This window comes from Eptesicus fuscus, chromosome 4 (assembly GCF_027574615.1).
Source record: "Eptesicus fuscus isolate TK198812 chromosome 4, DD_ASM_mEF_20220401, whole genome shotgun sequence".
Taxonomy (NCBI): domain Eukaryota; kingdom Metazoa; phylum Chordata; class Mammalia; order Chiroptera; family Vespertilionidae; genus Eptesicus; species Eptesicus fuscus.
In genome coordinates, this window is record NC_072476.1 from 49,714,404 (window position 1) to 49,735,191 (window position 20,788).

Sequence of the window (20,788 nt, forward strand, 5' to 3'; positions counted from 1 at the left end):
ACTCCACTGTGACTTAGAAGTATGGCATTCAAAATCCATTTTCTTTTCTTGTTTTGACTTAATAGGCATGGACTAATATTAAAAAGTAAATAAAATGATCATGGGCAGCAGTATGTGTGGCACTCAAAATGCTGTTGATTTATAACTTTGTCAACTATGATCTGTACTGTAACAAGTAGCAGTGGGAAGCAATGAGAATACTACACATGGTCTCTGTCACAACTGCTCAACTGTGCCATTGTAGCAGTTTACCTGTGGACCACAGGCAAATGAATGAGCATGGCTGTGTTTCAATAAAAAGTGTGTAGCCCGGCTAGGGTGGCTCAGTGGTTGAGCATCGACTTATCAACCAGAAGGTCATGGGTCGATCCCTGGTCAGGGCATATGCCCAGGTTGCAAGCTCAATCCCCAGTGTGGGACGTGCAGGAGGCAGCTGATCAATGATTCTCTCTCATCATTGATGTTTCTAACTCTCTCTCCCTCTCCCTTCCTCTCTGAAATCAATAAAAATATATTTTTTAAAAGTATGTATACATTTTGGGGACACTGTGTGTGTGTGTGTCTGTGTGTGTGTGTGTGTGTGTGTGTGTGTGTGTGTGTGTGTGTGCCATATATAATTGGTAGGTAATTAATAAAAGTACAGTAAAATGCTCGGTGGCACATATTTAGATGGGCAAATGCAATAACTTTGTCACTTACTCTCATATCACTAGATTTTCATCAAGCCTGAAAAAGAGCAGGCAGCAAAACTGTATAATCTTGTTTTGGATAAAGATACTAGTTGTATAATAATCTCAGAACCTCTTACATTTATTTGAGAAAACTCTGATACACTAAACAAAAACCAAGAACATAAATTATTAAATTTATGAGTAAGTTTCTGATAATGAAAATAATTTGTATGTTACATTGAAGAACCTAAGAAAAAGAAAAATTTAAAAGGTGTCATCTAGTTAGTCCATTGTAAAAAGGCTAGTTTTCCCCAATAATTCTATAAAATTTGAGGAATTTAAGTTCATTAGAAATGGACTGAAATTCAAGTATTAGTTTTTCGTCATTTTGGGTCATGAAGCCCTCTAAAAATTTGCAGGGACTTCCCCCAAGAAAGTAACACACACACCTCTACAATTTTAGTGGGCTTATGGCAGAGATTTTCAATCCTGTATGCACATTAAAATCACATGGAAAGCTTACCAAAAATTCCAGTGCCTGATCTTACCCTCAGTAAATATGATTTAGTTGTTTTGGGTTGGGTCCCAGGTATCAGCATTTTCTAAAGCTCCCTAAGAAATCTTAATATGAAGCCAGACATAAGATCCATTATTCAGAAACTCCCTGAAATTTCTCCATAAAACAGTCTTCATTCACTCACTCACTCAACAAAGATATAAATTAATCATTCACAGCATCTGACATCTAGCCAAGAATTGTGAAGAGTTCAAGAGAAATGTGGTCCAATTTTCTCTGTTTCATAGTCACTACTAATCAACAGTCTGGGAGACTGCCAGTATGACTCCTATTTATAGAAAAATTCTCCAGCAGTCACAAATATTAATAATGATCCTCACTTCCAAACTAACATAACCTTTCACAATGGACAGGTGGTCACTGACCTCTTAAACAAACATAAAGGAATGCAAAACAAAAAGGGAAATGTTTCTGAAGTTTTTCTTAATATTATTTGATATTAACACATTACAGCTCTTAAATGAGCTAAGGAAAAATGTAGAATACAGGTAAGCACATTCTATAAAATATTAGCATTTTCTAATAGAGTTTTTGGGAGAGTTCTTCTCTAAAACTACTTAAAGCCAGTGACTCAGAAACAAAGGCTTAGTAAAAGGAACTGACACAATGAAAGGAAAAATGAATACCTAATATTCTGGAGAGAGTCATGCTAACAAAAGAATTCAAAGAGATGAGAAATAAAACCACATTTATTTAACATTATTATCAACGTTTGCCCCAACATGCTGCCCTACTTACCCCATCCAGTCTCCTCCATTTCAAGATATAGTCTATGTATATACAAACATACATATATGTGCCATTTTTTATTAATAGACTCACACCATAAATATTATTCTATAACTTGTTTTTACTCTTTATCATATACTTTAGATATCTTCCCATATAAGCATACATATTAACCTATCTTATTTTATTTAAAACCTGCATAATGGGAAAATTATAGATATGCCAAAATTCATTTAACCAAATCTTGATTAATGAATATTTAGGGTGTTTCCAGTGTTTTGCTCAAATAAAAGGACTGTTTGAGATCTTTATAGTCCTTAGCCTCTATTCAAATAATATCATCCTACCTAATAAAATAGTAATATGCTAATTGACCATACCTTCGCTATGCCCACAGCCAATCAGGGGGCTATGCAAATTAACCCAGCAAAGATGGCAGGGCAAGGGGGCAGCGCCCACCACCAAAGAGATCCAAGCCAAGACGGCGGACCGGGGCAGGTGGCATGGGTTAGTGCCCGCAGCCGCCCAATCACGCATCACGGACCGGGCCAGGAGGCATGGATTAGCGCCTGCAGCCACCTGCCCAGGTCCCCGATCACGCATCACGGACGGGGGCAGGTGGCGTGGGTTAGCGCCCCCAGCCGCCTGACCAGGTCCGTGATTGGGGCTTGGAGTCAGCCGCCACCATTGCAGACTGGGGCAGGTGGTGTGGGTTAGGACCCGCAGCCGCCTGCCCAGGTCCCCGATCACGCATCACGGACGGGGGCAGGTGGCGTGGGTTAGCGCCCACAGCCACCTGCCCAGGTCCGTGTTTGGGGCTTGGAGTCAGCTGCCACCAGCGGCGGCTGACTCCAAGTCCCCATTGCAGACCGGGGCAGGTGGCGTGGGTTAGCACCCGCAGCCGCCTGACCAGGTCCCTGATCACGGATCATGGACCGGGGCAGGCAGCATGGGTTAGCGCCCGCAGCCACCTGCCCAAGTCCACCATCATGGATCATGGACCGGGGCAGGCAGCATGGGTTAGCGCCCGCAGCCACCTGACCAGGTCCCCGATCGGGGCTTGGAGTCTAGCATAACAAAAAGAATATTCAGCAAAAGCAGGAGGCAAGGTTTCATAAGTTCTCCCCCAGGTCACCACTGTTCTCTTATACATTTTAATTATCCCAGACTTTGCCTGATGGGATTTGATTTGAATTATGCCTGATAGAGATTACATGGCATGAATTGTAGGCTCATTCTTTCTTTTTGTGGTTGCCTGACTGAGAAAGGCCTTGACATGAGAGAAGGCACTTTTATTTTCCTTTTTCATTCTTTAGAGGCTGAGGAATTACAGTTATATGAAGAGGTTAGTGAGAGAATGAAAGTCTCATGCTGTATTTTTCTGTGAGTTTTATCATATGGACTATCAAAAACTTGGTGGGATCCTTTTCAAGAGGGGTTACAAAAATTATGTTGGAATTAACATTCAAGAGTAAAAGGAGAGAAGTGAGTGGTGGGTAAAGGAAAGAACTTTGTCCTAGAAACCATACAGAAGCCAAATAAACCTTCAGATTCTTACTCATTGTGCTTTGGAGGTATTAAAGGATAATTTTTTAAAAAGGTAAAATCATGGCTCATAATCTGTATAGATAAAAGGCTAAGTGACCAACATTTGTCCATCCATCCGACCAACCGGTACATATGACACACACTGGAAATTTAAAAATAAACTTTGACTTGCACACGTGCCATACATATAAAGCTCTCGATGGCGCTAATTTGAATGTTGCATTTGGTGGAAAAGTTCTTTTCAGAGGAGATTTTTGTGTCACCATGCTATACGATTGGCCATAGTACAAACGAGTTTAAAGTACTGTAGTGTTTGGGGATGTTTCAGACAGTTGTCTCTTAAAACAAATATGAGATCAGAGGATTCTACTTATAGTGAATGGTTAGTAAAACTTGGAGATGGCAAACTTGATAGCAGTATTCATTTAGGAATGGATATTATTGAAATTCCCCATGAAATGATTTTTAATGGATCTATTATTGAAGCCACCTTTGGAAATAGTATATCTATAGATAATATTAAAAATATATCTAAACATGCAATTCTTTGTCCAAAAAATGAGCACGTTCAAAAATTAAATGAAGAAATTTTGGATATACTTGATGGAGATTTTCACACCTATTTGAGTGATGATTCCATTGACTCAACAGATGATGATGAAAAGGAAAATTTTCCTATTGAATTTCTTAATAGTATTACTCCTTCGGGAATGCTGTGTCATAAGTTAAAATTGAAAGTCGGTGCAATCATCATGCTATTGAGAAATCTTAACAGTAAATGGGGTCTTTGTAATGGTACCAGATTTATTATCAAAAGATTGCTACCTAACATTATCGAAGCTGAAGTATTAACAGGATCTGCAGAGGTTGTTCTGATTCCAAGAACTGATTTGTCCCCATCTGACACTGGCCTCTCATTTAAATTAATTTGACGACAGTTTCCCGTGATGCCAGCATTTGCAATGACTATTAATAAATCACAAGGACAAACTCTAGACAGAGTGATAATATTCCTACCTGAACCCGTTTTTGCACATGGTCAATTATATGTTGCTTTCTCTCGAGTTCGAAGAGGATGTGACGTTAAAGTTGTAAATACTTTATCTCAAGGGAAATTAGTCAAGCACTCTGAAAGTGTTTTCACTCTTAATGTGGTATACACGGAGATATTAGAATAAGTTTAATCACTTTATCAGTCATTATTTGCATCAATGTTGTTTTTATATTATGAGTTTGTTATTGTTGTTATATCATTTTGTTGTTTATTTATTAATAAAATTATGTATTATTTTCATATACATTGTACACATTTCCTTTTATCTCTCACACTTTTATTATAGAGAAAGGGCAAATAGCAATATTAAAATATTTCCTCTAATTAATTCCCTTTCAATGTGCATGAATTTCATACGCTGGGCCACTAGTATATATTAAAAAGTGATTTCTCAGAAACCCTCATTCATATGCAGATATTAAAAGTGAGAAAATTTAACCTACGAATTATTTGAAGTATTTTTGTGTATTCTGAATTTAATAATTAATGAAGTGACATATTATACCTTCTAGCAGTTTTCTTTTCAGATCATTGAACTAACAAAAAAAAAATTCGGATATCAAATATTTCTAGAGGCCCCTGAAAAATCTAAGCATTGTGCTTACAGTCCTTAATGTAAATAGTAATAAAAGAAAAAATAATACATAAACTGTACCATGTGCCAAGGAATATTCCATACATTCTATATTTATTCACAGAATGTTAACACTATGAGTTGGACCATTTTACATTTAAGGAAAATGAAGCATAAAGGAATTAAGTAATCTGACCAGTTTCACAAAGGTAATAAACTGTACTGTCAGGATTCAGACTTAGGCAACCGACCATATTATGGCTATACACATACATATCTTTGCATATTTGTAGGCTAAAGTTCTAGAAGTAGAATTCCTAAATCAAAGTGTATGTGCAAGTTGAATTTTTATATATATAGCCAAATTATCCTCCAAATAGGTTACATTAGTTTTCATTTCTGCCAAGACTTCATGAAGGCTTATTCCTCTATAACCTACACAACACTGGGTATTATCAAATTATTGAATCCTTGCCAATCTGGTAGGTGAAATAGCTTCTTTTAAGAAAAACACAAAAAACTCATATTTAATTCTCATAGCATTACTGGTCATTTGCATTTATTTTTCAGAAACTATCTGTTTGCTTGTTTCATTCATTTCTATTGGACATAATATTTCAACACAATCAATAACAAAATTAATAAATTAATTCCTCAGGAAAGAAAAGGCCTAGGGTATGATTATTTATTATTTATTGTATTATTTTCCATACAAACAATTGTAAACCTACTTTAGTCCCACCCTGTATTAGTTTAACTTTAAAGCACTAATATCATGTTAAAAAGATAGATTTTCCTCTTGCATTACATACAATTAATGAAATTACCTTAGAATATCTTGACAGTGCCAACAGACACATTAAATAACTCATTCCTGGAATAAAATTCTTAAGGAAAACCTAATCTTAAACTCATTCCTAAATTTAGAAACTACTCAGTGAAATGTAGCTAATTTTTTGCCTCAGTAAATATGTCTTCTATTACATTATCAAAGATGTAGTCTTGAATTTATTACATTTTTGTTCATTGCTTCATCATCATAATTAAGAAATAATGATTTATGAGAATAACTAGTTTTGCTGTCCTTATACCCTGAAAAGCAATAAACTAAATTCTTCTTTGGCTATAAAAATCTTTTATTTTACATAAGCTTATAACAGGTAGTTATTTTTAATCTTACCACGTTACACTCCAAAATCTATCTGCTCATTCTTTTTTGGTGATTATTAAAATAAATTGATTCATCCTATATAATAAAACCCTAGTATGCAAATTGACTGAATGGCGAAACGTCCGGTAGATATGATGTGCACTAACCACCAGGGGCAGACGCTCAATGCAGGAGCTGCCCCCTGGTGGTCAGTGCGCTCCCACAGGGCTCAAGGCTGGCGAGGTCAGCGGTGGTGGTGGGAGCCTCTCCAGCCCCCAGGCCTAAGTTTTCAGTCGGACATCCCCCGAGGGCTCCCGGACTGCGAGAGGACACAGGACAGGCTGAGGAACCACCCTCGCCCCCAGTGCACAAATCTTGTGCACCGGGCCTCTAGTTTTAGTATAAAATCCTTGAAAGGATTAACCCTTGGAAACTTAAATATACAGTAAATATATTTCTTAATTCATCTTTATTGTTGAAAGTATTATAGGTGTCCCATTTTTTTCCACCACTGACCCACTCCACCCCACGCCTACCACCACCACCCCAGGCCTACCACACTATTGTACTAGCATATGTCCACAGTAAATATATTTTTGATGAATAAATTACTGGGGAGCAATGTAATAGTTAAAAAAAAAAAAAAAAAAAAAACAGGAGTAATTTGTATCATATTCCTTCACCAAGCAGCACAGGAATTAAGAAATGGAATTTGTCACTAAAATTGAGAAATCCTATCGTCATTCAACTCTATTGTTTAGAGCAGAGTTACTCAACCTCGACACTTTTGACATTTTTACCAGATAATTCTTTGCTGTAGGAGGCAGTTCTGTAACTGAAGGATGTTCAGCAGCATTCATGGTTTCTACCCACTAGATAGATAACAGTAACACTTTCCCACCTAATAAAAAAAATGTCTCCAGATATTTATTGTCAAATTTCTCCTCGGGACAAAACTCACCCAGGGTGAGAATCACTGGTTTACAGATAACTGACATTGTAACAGTGTATCTAAAACCAAAGTGAAACTATTACGAAGGGCTTCAAACCTTGGGTCACATCTTCGAGAATCCCAACATAGCTGCTAGGAAAAACCTTCTAAGGCAGGTACTCCCATGCCTCCATTCCTCTCAGCAACAGTCAGTCCACCATAATTACTAAGCCTTCATCTTATACAAGTGACAAGCATTGTTAGTTTCTTCAATCCCATTCAGTTACTTACCTACAACACTGTTACTGAACACAGAAAGGAGATTGTTTAATTGTATTAGATGGAGACTTTGGCTGACTCTTTTGAGATAAACTTCCAACAGGTCAGATGATATAACATGCCCAATATTAAAAAGCAATTGAGTACATAATCATTTCTAGTTGTGGTTCTGGCACAGAAACAAGTACATATAGGGCTTATTAATAGATATGTTTCTTTGTGTTCCTCCTGATAAAATCAAGAGATAGGTTAAATATATAAGAGTAGAATCGCTTAATTATATTTTCTAAATTCAAAAATGTATTATTAACAGGCTTTAACATTTGGAAAGGACTAAAAAAACACATTAAGATTTCTCAAAAATCCTTAAAATTTTATGAAATAGCAACAACAAAGTGAAGAAAGAACTCTTTTACTAGCCTATAATAGAAGACATCCCTGCTTAAGGAGAACTCAATTAAAAGTCAAAGTTTTGTACTAAATGCTGCTGACATCTACAAGTCTCTTATCACTAAACACTCATGTATGTCTTCATTTCCAAAATGGTTCTGCCAGTAAGTTCTGAGAATGAAATGGATTTTTAAAAAGTAAGCTTTGAAAAGAATAAAGTATAATTCCAATATAAGATATTAGCAATAACAGAATGAATATATTGCACAGAATTTTGATTTTTGGAATTACCAAAATTAATTAGTGAACAATGAGTAAAAGTTAACATATTCCTCAAAACATTTCATTCTGACCAAACAACAATCAGTTTATTTATTTCTGTTTTTAAAATATGTTTTTATTGACTTCAGAGAGGAAGGGAAAAGGAGAGAGAGACAGAAGCATTAATGATGAGAGAGTATCATTGATCAGCTGCCTGCTACACACCCCTCACTGGGGACTGGGCCCACTACCCAGGCATGTGCCCTGCCTGGGAATTGAACAGTGACGTTCTGGTTCAAAGGTTGACGCTCATCCACTGAGCAACACTGGCCGAACGGTTTATTTTTAATTTACTTTTCATTACTTGCAAAAAATAAAAATTGGGATTTTAAATTTCAGAATGTACAACTATAAATAAAAATAGCAATATTTAAAGCGTTCAGGTTTTGCAAATACTTACGTTACTTGCAAACTTTCTGCTGTTAAATTATTCCACATAATCTCATTTGCCTGAAGATTTTCATTTTCTTCTAGTAAGGAAGTATCAAACTCAACTTCTTGCTCTTTATCAGCTGATGTTCTAGTAAAGCACGCCAAATCATTTTGATTAATATGAATAGCCTATCATGATATATCTTAGTACACACCAAAGGCAGAATATATTTTCTCATCAAAAACTATATTCACAAAGTAAACATCAATAAAATAAATCATATTAAACCCCAGGCAGCAAAGATCTAGTCATGTAATTTCAACCTTAATTTCCTCATTTATAGAATGCAGATATTAAGTGGTTTTATTCCTGTCATAATGGTAATGAATATAAAATAAGATGATGAATGCTTGGAGAAGTAATTGATACATTATAAAATTTAATACACAAAGTCATAGTACTATTACTATAGAAATGTTAAAAAGAAAAGACACTTTCATGGATGGATTAAATACAGGCTTAAGAAATTATATAGTGACAATCCTAAAATTTTTAAAGATCACTATATAAACAGTTATAATCTTGGAGAAAAGACTTTGAAAATAATTAAAAGTAGACAAATTAATCTGAAATATCTAATGTCCTAACAAGCTCATCAATAGCTCTTATTTCAATTTAGTTAAATATTATATGTTATAAAAATAATATTGCTATTAACACTAAAAGAAGAATGAAAATATCATACATACCTGTGAACATCTATAAAATCATTGTATTCTGTGCTAGGGTCTATCTGCTCAACCGACATTTGAATCTCTTTATGGACATTCACTATTTCCTCCGTAACAAGACTAGTTATCTGGCTGTATTCATCAAATATGCCTTTTCTGAAAACAAAAATAAAATTTTACAACATTTTAAAGTTTATCAAAAAAACATAGAACCAGAAAGGATTTAGAATAACAAACATAAGAAATATAGTATCAATATTTACAGATGGTAGTTTTATGTACCTTTTCCAACCTGTATTTGAGGTGTTTAAATGTAATGTCAGTGTTGATCGCTTTCTGTTTCTCAACATTATCATAGAAATGTTGGATTCCGTAACATGGAGCTGTGGGTCCACAATAGTCTCTTTAATGTTTCTTTCTAGTATCTGCAACTTCCTCATATGCCCTGCCACTTGGGTCTTCTCTTGCTCCTGGGCCTCTGCTCTCTTAACTTCAATGACATCTAGATATCTCCTCCTGGCCTCCACTCAGTAGCAAAAATGTCAAAAAAATTTTTAGCATTACCTAATAAATGCAAAAGGAAAAACTATTCTGTTGCAAAGACCTGATCCCAACTTGAGAATGCTATGCCATTGGTCATTACTGGCCTCAGTAACAAGTATGGACAGACAAGTTTATCCTGCATATTCCCAAATAAATACAAGGTATTCTCTGTTTTTCTTTTCCAAAATCATTACCAAATTTGTCTTATTATGAAGTATTTTCTCAGTTATTTTATTTTAAATAACAAAATAATGTTTGGGCAAAGAAAAATTAGACTTAAACTGCTTCAAGCAGTGCTAGTTTGGAATGATTATAAAAATCACCTGATAGACACCATTATTTAAAAGGGGGGAGACAGAGAAATTTAATAAGAATTTAGTAAGTATCCCTGAGGATATGAACTAATAATAATTCAAAGTACTGAATGATACAAATGTAAATAGCCTATCTAAATACCTTTTAAAGAAATACAGAAAGTCGTTATGATGTGGAGATCATTAATATTCACCTTTAAGACAAATGGAGCGGGGGCATGAAGTCTAACATTATATGAATGAGTACTTGTGACATGGGTTTCAATTTCAGTGATAGCATCATGGTTGGATTTTTTAAATGCTAGGTCTAAACCAATTTCTTAACAAGTAAAGATAATATGCTGTGGGAAACCATCATATGTCTTTAAAAGATGTCCTAGTGATGATGAAAATAATATTATTGAAGATTCATGTGAAGAGTTTGAAAACTATTGATTCATTAAATGGAGAGTAGGAAAATAAATATTTCTGAATAAACACTATGTAATTGAAAGTAGATGTAACTAAATGTATTTATTAAATGTTTTAAATAGAAATTTCATTATTTTTATTAACAACCTTAAAAGTATACATATTTAAGTTGACTAAAAACACTTTATCTTCTTGGGAAAATAAGGGATCACCTAACCCAGCTAATAAGGGAGATGAAGTCTACCAAAGGGTGGCTTACATTTTTCTATTGTCTTAAATCAATATGTTCGGTACACATGTGTGCATTAACCAACATATACTGTTATCTCCTTGAAGGCAAACATTGTGGCCTACTCATCTTTATATTCAATGTGCTTTGCAGACATTAGAAGTCTAATAAACATTTGTTGATTTTAATCTCATACAACAAGAATATAGCAAATAAACCTTCAAAAAATATTTTTTTCAGGCTTTTCTGTTGCTCAAAATTTAAATTCCCAACCCTGTGGAGACAGATTTCCACTTCTTAATATTTGTCAACTATTAAAATTTTTTTCATATAAATTTCCTTTTAATTGGAGCAAAACAAACACATATAAAAAAGAAGGGAAATTCTTGGGGTTGGCTAGAAGGTTTAGGAGAGAAGCATAAACTAAAGGGATACCTGAAGTGAAAATCAAGAAGAATTGAGGTAAAACAGGTCTGAAACACCCATGGGTCTGGGTCAATAATGAAGCTCACAAAACATAGACAACTTTTACACAAAAGCTTAAGTAGGAGAGCAACTAATGTTAAAATCATTTTATGACAGGATTTTATGTAAAATACAAAATGTAACTTACAGTGCTTTTATCATTTCTTCTTGCATTGTCTGTAAGGAGTCCAGAAGCAGAGGAAGGGTGGTGTCATAATACTGATTCTGATGAAGTTGTGCCCCTTTCAATGCCAATACATATTGATTATGCAACATATGAAGTTTCATTGTGGCTTTGTCGTAACGCTCCTTGGCCTTTTCCGTTTCTTTCCCTGAAGAAATCATTGAAGACAGTTATAAGAGAGATAATAAACAAGTTTTATCTTCTCTGTGTGCACACAGAGCCACCACTATTTTATGTTATTTCACTCATTTTATGGCTAATCAAAAGTTTGTTGAACATACACTATGTGCTTTAGCTCTATGCAAAGTACTATTTATTTGCCAATACTTTGTACAGAGGCCGCTCTGAAGGAGGCATGCACTGCAGTAACTGTTTAGTGAATGAAGGATAATGTACAATTTATTTGTAAAACTGTACAGATATATGATCTTTCTCATGTTCAAGCAGCTTACACCAAATTAGAACAACAGTGTGTATATATCACCAAGAAAACAAGAAATTTTGTAAATGTTAAATTTTGAGGTCTATGTTTGAGATACCAACAAAGACAAGGGAAGTTGGGGGACACTTTGTGGAGAAAACAGACCTTAAAAGATGAGACAAGTCTGGAAAGGTAAAAGAAAGACAAAATAGACAATAGTTCCTCCCTCTTTCTCCTACCTTCCTTTCCTTTCCTTCCTTTCCTTCCTTCCCTTCCTCCCTCCTTCCCTCCTTTCCTTCCCTCCCTCCCTCCCTCCCTTCCTTCCTTCCTTCCTTCCTTCCTTCCTTCCTTCTTCCCTCCCTCCCTCCCTCCCTCCCTCCCTTCCTTCCTTCCCTCCTTCCAAGGAAGAATGTAGGGAGGGAGGGAGGGAGGGAGGGAGGGAGGGAGGGAAGGAGGGAAGGAGGGAGGGAGGGAGGGAGGGAGGAAAGGAAGGAAGCCTTAAATGCACAATTAACAGGCTTTAACATTTTAAAGAATTTTGAGAAATCTTTTTTTTAAATAAATCTTTATTGTTCAGATTATTACAATTGTTCCTCTTTTTTCTCCCCATAGCTCCCCTCCACCCGGTTCCCATCCCACCCTCTGCCCTTACCCCCTCCCCCCACCAGTCCTCATCCATATGTGTACAATTTTTGTCCAGTCTCTTCCCGCACCCCCCACACCCCTTTCCCCTGAGAATTGTCAGTCCACTCCCTTTCTATGCCCCTCATTCTATTATATTCACCAGTTTATTCTGTTCATCAGATTTTTTATTCACTTGATTTTTAGATTCACTGTTGATAGATATGTATTTGTTGTTCATAATTTTTATCTTTACCTTTTTCTTCTTCTTCCTCTTCTTAAATATAATGTAGATATATTTCATATAATACTGGTTTGCCGGTGATGAACTCCTTTAGCTTTTTCTTATCTGTGAAGCTCTTTATCTGACCTTCAATTCTGAATGATAGCTTTGCTGGGTAGAGTAATCTTGGTTGTAGGTTCTTGCTATTCATCACTTTGAATATTTCTTGCCACTCCTGTCTGGCCTGCATAGTTTCTGTTGAGAAATCAGCTGACAGTCGTATGGGTGCTTCCTTGTAGGTAACTAACTGTTTTTCTCTTACTGCTTTTAATATTCTCTCTTTGTCTTTTGCTCTTGGCATTTTAATTATGATGTGTCTTAGTGTGGTCCTCTTTGGATTCCTTTTGTTTTGGGTTCTCTGTGCTTCCTGACTTGTAAGTCTATTTCTTTCACCAGGTGGGGGAAGTTTTCTGTCATTATTTCTTCAAATAGGTTTTCAGTATCTTGCTCTCTCTCTTCTTCTGGCACCCCCATAATTCGGATATTGGTACACTTGAAGTTGTCCTAGAGGCTCCTTACACTATCTTCAACTTTTTGGATTCTTTTTTCTTTTCTTTTCTTTTTTTTTTAAATATATATTTTATTGATTTTTTTTTACAGAGAGGAAGGGAGAGGGATAGAGAGCTAGAAACATCGATGAGAGAGAGACATCGACCAGCTGCCTCCTGCACACCCCCCATCGGGGGATGTGCCCGCAACCAATGTACATTCCCTTGACCAAAATCGAACCTGGGACCTTCCAGTCCGCAGACCGACGCTCTATCCACTGAGCCAAACCGGTTTTGGCTCTTTTTTCTTTTTGCTTTTCCAGTTGGGTGTTTTCTGCTTCTTTGTATTTCAAATCTTTGACTTGATTCTTGGGATCCTCTAGTCTGCTGTTGGATCTCTGTATATTATTTTTTACTTCAGTCAGTGTATGCTTAATTTCTAGTTGGTCCTTTTTCATATCCTCGAGGGTCTCGCTAAATTTATTGGCCTTTTCTAGAAAATTCTTGAAAAACCTTATAACCATGGTTTTAAACTCTATATCCAGTCTTTTGTTTTCCTCCATTTCTTTCATTTGTGACCTGTTTCTTTGTCTCCGCATTTTGGCTGCTTCCCTGAGTTGATAGAGTGGCTTTGTGTGCTAGGTGTCCTATAGGGCCCAGTGGCTCAGCCTCCCCAGTTACCTGAGGTGGACACTCTTGATGCACCCCTTTGTGGGCTGTGTGCACAGTCTTGTTGTAGTTAAGCATTGATTGTTGTTGGTATCCCTGGAAGGATTTGACCTCCAGGCCAATTGGCTGTGAGGATCAGATGTGTCTATGCCAGGAGAGCTTCTGTGCTGGAGACAACCTTATGAGACAAGACTTGCAAAAACCTCTGTGCTCAGCTTGGATGGGGCGGAGTCTCACGGTGGAGCAGACAACAACGGCTTCCCTTCAGCCCTGCCCTATGAGGCCCCTGGGTCTCAGTGTCCTGCGGTAATCGCTGCAAGCACCTCTGAGAGAAAGCCGCCGTCGAGTTTCGCCTGCTGCCAGACAGTCCAGTTTCTTCCCGAATGAGTCTGGGTCCCCAGAGTCTCTCCCAGAACTGGAGTTCAGAGCTGTCGGGAGCTTTTGTCTCCCTCCCGATTGAGAAAGCCAGCTGCGTACTCAGTTGCTCGCGCACCTCCATACCTCTGCCTTCTGCAGTTCCTCTGAGTCTCAGTGTGCTTTTCTCTTTCCTTCTGGTTGTAGAATTTCCAATCAGCAAGCCTTCCTGTGGTCCGTTTTGTCTTTTAGTTGTAGTTTTGAAATTGTTGTGCGAGGCAGCAGTTTAGGTGTTTACCTATGCCGCCATCTTGGTTTCTCTCCTTGAGAAATCTTATGTGTTTTTTCAGTTAGTTCCTTCCTTCCTTCCTTCCTTCCTTCCTTCCTTCCTTCCTTCCTTCCTTCCTTCCTTCCCTCCCTCCCTCCCTCCCTCCTTTCCTCCCTACCCCCTCCCTTCCTCCCTTTTTTAATTTAAATTCTTCATTGTTGCAAGTATTATATATGTCTCGTTTTCATCTCCCTGGCCGCTCCCACCCCCCAGCACATGCCTTCACCCCACTACTGTCTCTCTTCCTTCCTTTCATTCAATGAATATTATTAACTGATTATCACTGAGAATTGTGCTAAACACTGGTAACTCAGTATTCAGCAAAGCAGAGTCCTTGACCTAAAGCCCATGGTCTGGTGATTTCGACTACCGAGTGAAAACATAGAAATAACAAGCAATGGTACCTAGGTAGGCAAAGAAATAAGCTCAAAGAGAGTAAATTTTGAGGAAATTAAGAAAATGTCTGTATAAATAGGGCAATTTTAGGTTGTGAAAGACTTGAAAATCAAAGCACAAAAATTAAGACTTGATGTAGGACAAGTCTAGGAGATAATAAAAATATTTTGAACTAAAACTTTTTGTGGCTCCTTTACTAAAACTATTCAGAAAATATTTACAGATAGATAATATGAATAAATAACTATAAAAATTTTAAGTAAATCTTTAATTTTTATGTAAATCAAATAAGTATTTCTTGCCAATTACATACATTTATGGAATAAACTCTTCAAAATATTTATTAGTTTTTGCTCTCTTCCCAAGGAGAGTCCTCCAAATGAATCCTCTCCCCAAAACAGATGTTATGGTGAGAATTTCCGACACCAGAGGCTCTCCTCTGCGGCCACTCTGTTTAGGTTCAGCACCTATCTGAGTATTCCTGGTGGGTAGGGATCAGAAAAACATTCTCTATTGGAGAATATCTCCAGCCCAGAGCCAAAAGCAGAGAAAAAGTCAGAGTTTTTGCAGAGATGAGACCTTAGACCCCTAATCCATGCCCAGGCAGAGCAACAGAAGAATTCCCTTGATTTTCTTATCATCCCTCTAATTCTGAGGCACAGAAACTACATCCAGGTAGTGGAAAAGGAAACAAACCTTTCTAGCAGACTAGCATGTCTCTTACCAACAAATTCCAGTGCTTCCAAGTACTAGAACCACCACTCACTTCTCCTAGGGAGCTGCCCATCATTCTTTTACAGAGCATAAATCTCTAACCATGCTCCCTTAGCTGTTCATGCACATGATGATATTAATAACTGTTCAAGTTATTCACAAAAGATTGCCCTAGAACACTTGTTTAACTTTACGACATAATTTCTCGATTATAAAATAATGTAACACTAGGGCATCTCCCTGACCTCTCTCGCTGTTGACTGGAAAGAGGTTCTAACACTGGAGTGGGAGGATAAGAGCAAACATATTAATTCCGATCTATCTGAGGGAATCAGAAAAAAATAACATTAGCCACTAAAGCAGTGGGTTTTCTCACTTTCAAGTTATGAATGACCCACAGGATAATATATTTGGATAATATATTTTATTTCATTAACCAGTAAATAATCATACAAAGTTTTAAATATGTAACTGAGATAACAATTCATGAAATAATTCATCACCTTACTATATGAAGAATGCTCTGCGATTTTTTTATTCTATTATATTTTAACTAGACGCCCAATGCACGAAATTTGTGCAAGGGGCTTGGCCCTCACAGCCCCAGCTTCATCTGGAAGGTCATCTGTATGGTTGTTCTGCTGTTCGGTCTAATTAACATATTAGCTATTTATTATATAGGATTTTAAAATCTGTTTAATGTACATTCAGAAACAAAAATTTTTGTCTCAGTTAATATAAATTGCTATAGAAGTTTTAACTCACTCTATATTACACTAGGGATATTTTTTTAATTTAGCAATTAATAAATCACTTCAATAATAATAATCGCACATAACTTTTAATGCCCTCAGGAACACCTTCCCCTACTGTTAAGTTACTATAATTGTTTTGTCATAGAATACTGTATTTACCTATAAACATTGCTACTTAGCATCCTTCCTGCAGAAATACATTTCAAAAAAGTCCCTAAGAGTCAATGCCATTGATACATTTATGGCCAGCCCCACATCCTTCCTTAAAAATGACAACCCCTTTTTCTCCCTATCCAGACAAGTCAGGAGGAGACTTCTATTTTAAACTGACGTCCAAGATTCAAAGTGCATACCTGACCAAAAAGAAACCAGTCCTTTGGCTGGGAGCTAAGTCACATTAATGCCTGAAAAGAGTGAAAGTCCCTGAACTCGAGAAGCTGCCAAAGCCCTTTCTAGGATCCTTTTCTTTAAAGTGGCTTTTTTTATGTGTGGCAGTTTGTTGTTGTTGTTGTTTTGGTTTATCATTTTTAAGCTACTAGTATTTTAAGTTTCTGTCACTTGAAATTCGACAAATTCTGACTACAATTCAAAAGATCATTGCACTTACCAGTATACAGATAAATTGATTTCGAATAATAAAAAAGTCTTCTAGAGTCCAAATGTTCATAATAAGAAAATAAAGCAAGCATATACCAGGACAGAATTTTTCAGTATTGTGTTCTAATTTATTAAATTTCATTATAACTTATATACATACTAGAGGCCCGGTGCATGAAAGATGTGCATCGGGGAGGGGGCAGTCTCCTCAGCCCAGCCTGTCCCCTCTCCAATCCGGGACCCCCAGGGAATGTCTGACTGCCAGTTTAGGCCCAATGCCTCTCACAATCCTGGGCCACTGGCTCCTAATCGCTCACCTGCCTGCCTGCCTGGTTGCCCATAACTGCCCCCACTGCAGGCCTGATCACCCCTCACTGCCTCTGCATGCTGGCCTGATTGCCCCTCCCTGCTGGCCTGGTTGTCCCCAGCTGCCCCCCCTTCTGGCCTGGTTGCCCCCAACTGTCCCCCTCTGCTGGCCTGGTCACCCCTCACAGCCCCCCCACCAGTCTGGTCGCCCCACACAACCTGCTTGTTCAGTCGTTTGGTCATCCCTCACTAACCACCTTGCCAGCATGGTCACCCCACAAAGCCTTCTTGTTCAGTCGTTTGGTTGTCCCTCACTAACCCCCCTGCCAGCCTGATCATAGGCAGCCATCTTGTGATGATGTGATGGTCAATTTGCATATTACCTCTTTCTTATGTAGGATATGCATAACCCATAGACACAGAAAATAGTGTGGTGAAGGCCTGAGAAGGGGCAAGAGTAGGGTGGAGGAGATCAATGAGAGGGAAAAGGAAAATCTGTAGTATTTTCAATAATAAAGATATATTTAAAACTTTTTTTAAATATTTTTTTAATTTTATTATAAGTTTAAAAGGTATAACTAGTGAATTCAATGAATTCCATACATGATGTTATTTTTTAAATATTACTTTTTATATGAACTCTATTATTTCTAATTATTACTAGGTTTTATTAGCATGTAACTTCAAGAGTCACACTCTCAGAAACATTTTCATGGAGACATTTAAAACATTTAAACCACCCGTCTGTCCTATTTGTACAGATTTTTAAACTGCATAGTTCCCATATGTCTTTCTAGCTGGTGTAGAATTCACTAAATATGCAATACTCACCTCACTAAGATTTTGTAATCCAAAATAACATTAGAAAAGTTAAGAAGTTCCCAGATACTTTTTTCCTTATCAGATTTAGTGTATGATAAATAAGCTAAAGAAAACTATTATAGCCAAATCTAATTATCATGATTATTTAACACGATTTGAAGAAAAAAAATTTAAGCCTTTGAAAACATTGAAGGCAGATTCCAGTACATAAAAATAATGGTAATAAATTATTTTAAAAGCTTTGGACTTAAAACTAAATTTTTTTGGGAGGTATATGTTTTCATAGAGATTGGGGGACCTGTTTTTGTACTCTACAGCTCACATATACCTGTGCATTGGTTATAATGTGTACTTGGCACAGTCACATGATTGACTGATTATTCTGTCTATACTACCCTGCACCCTCCCTCCCTTTCATTGTAGGAAAATGAAAAGTTTGGTATGATTTGGAAAGAAATTCTATTATATTTTTTTCCTTACTTGTTTTAAATATTTAGGGTCCCATTGAGACTATGTAAATAAATTCAGGAAATAATAATACTGTGTAAAATTCAAAATTGCAGGTAAATTTTTTAAAATTCTATTCATCTAACAAAATATATCGCAAAGAAACTAATGATTCTTGCCACAAAAGCTTGTTGGCTCAAAATATCTCAGATCACTATTATACTTGCTTAGCTTTTAAATAACTACATTAGAGCTGAAAATTAATACAAAGTATACAAAGTGAATAAATTCTCATTGACAGATACAGAACTGTACCTCTGTTGCTGTATACTTTGTTTTGTTTTAATGAAAGGCAATGAGCAGGGCATAGAATCAATCAGCAGGGAGTAAACCATCCAACTTTTTTCTCTTCTACATAAATTATAATTCTTTTGCCACCACTTGTTAACAAATCTGTTTAATGTTTGTAACAACAGAGTGTGCATACATGTCATGCTATAAACAATATTATGAGGCTAACAAAGCTCAACTACGTAAGCTTGACCTTCACAAAAGACAATCTATTTACTTTCACATTTTTTGTGCTTTCTATTCATTATTTTGCTGTTTAAAATGGTCCCTAAACATAGTGCTGAAGTGCAGTTTAGTATTCTTATGTTTAAGGTGGGTGTGAGGTGCCTTATGGAGAAAATAGATGCATTAGAAAGCTTTTAATCATGAGTTGTAACACTGTGGTTCAATGTTAATGATTCAACAATATGTATTAAACTAGTGGCCCAGTGCACGAAATTCGTGCACATTAAAAGGGGATTAATTAGAGGAAATAATTTAATATTCCTATTTGCCCTTTCTCTATAATAGAAGTGTCAGAGATGAAAGAAAATTAGTAAAATGTATTTTACTACCTCCTGTATGTATTTTACCTCCTCCTGTCAGAGTCTGGGGTGCACCACAGGACCCAGAGTCAAGTCCCCACCCACCCACATGCACCTATAAATCGCATTAGACCCAGACCCGCCTGCCCTCCCCCCCATTGGGCTAGATCCAGACCCGGCCAGTCCCACCCTTGTCACGCCCCGCTGGGCAGGGGGCGTAGCCTCAGGACCCCTGGCCCGGCACCAGGATGGGGGGCGTGGCCTGAGGTCCCCCAGATGGGGTGGGTGGCGTGCCTTGAGGTCCTCCATCAAGCCCCACCAGGCAGGGGGCTGGGGGGACGCAGCCTCAGGTCCCCTGGCCTGGCACCAGGAGGGGGGTGCAGCCTCAGGTCCCCAGTCAAGCCCCACTGGGCCAGGGGCAAGGCCTGAGTTCCCCCGATCCAACACTGGGGGTACACCTTGAGGTCCCCCATTAAGCCCCGCTGGATGGGGAGCACGGCCTGAGATCCCTGTCAAGCCCCGCCAGGCAGGGGGGCGCAGCCTCGGGTCCCCTGGCCCAGTGCTGGGGCTGGAGGTGCGGCCTGAGGTCCCCTGGCCTGGTGCCTGGGTGGGGGGCACGGTCTGAAGTCCCCTATCAACCCCCACCTGGTGGGGGGTGCGGCCTGAGGTCCCCCGGCCTGGCACTGGGGTGGGGGAAGCAGCCTGAGGTCCCCTAGCCCAGCACCAGGACAGGAAGCACACCTTGAGGTCCCCCGTCAAGCCCTGCCGGGTAGGGGGCGTGGCCTGAGATCCCCTGTCAAGCCCCATGGGGGCAGGGGAGGGGGTAGCCTCAGGTCCCTGCTGATTGCTCATTAAGGCTCCTTAAGGGAACTTGTCTTCAGCTGTGGGTGCAGCCATATTTGTGATGGAGTGATGGTCAATTAGCATGTCCCCTCTTTATTAGATAGGATAAAGTATCTTTAAAAAGAAACACACACAAAACAATGTATTGTTAGGTGTATTGGTGATGTATTGCTCAACTGTCAAAACAGTGACTCTGCTAGAGACAATGATTCAGTACTCAGGTAATGCTAATTTAGTTCTCACAGTAATTTTATAGAGTATAACTACCAAAAATAACAAGAATCAATTGTATAACCAGAATCTGACCACTTCTAATCACATCTGCTACTGCCACCCAGTCCAAAGCAGCATAAACCAGGGCCTGGATTACTCCAATAGCCTGGAAGCAACTGGTC

The 20,788-nt window shown here is 38.0% G+C and overlaps 1 protein-coding gene across 4 annotated transcripts in view; it reads right to left on the reverse strand.

The window, feature by feature from the left end:
* Window positions 1-20,788, reverse strand: part of FER (FER tyrosine kinase) — a 302,725-nt gene that overhangs the window by 223,989 nt on the left and 57,948 nt on the right. For all 4 annotated transcript variants that reach the window (XM_054715017.1, XM_028149768.2, XM_054715018.1 and 1 more), the window contains exons 6-8: window positions 11,439-11,622; window positions 9,347-9,484; window positions 8,625-8,744 (exon numbers count right to left, since the gene is read on the reverse strand). In XM_054715017.1, coding sequence (XP_054570992.1) covers window positions 8,625-8,744; window positions 9,347-9,484; window positions 11,439-11,622 — 442 coding nt within the window. The remainder of the gene's footprint in view (window positions 1-8,624; window positions 8,745-9,346; window positions 9,485-11,438; window positions 11,623-20,788) is intronic.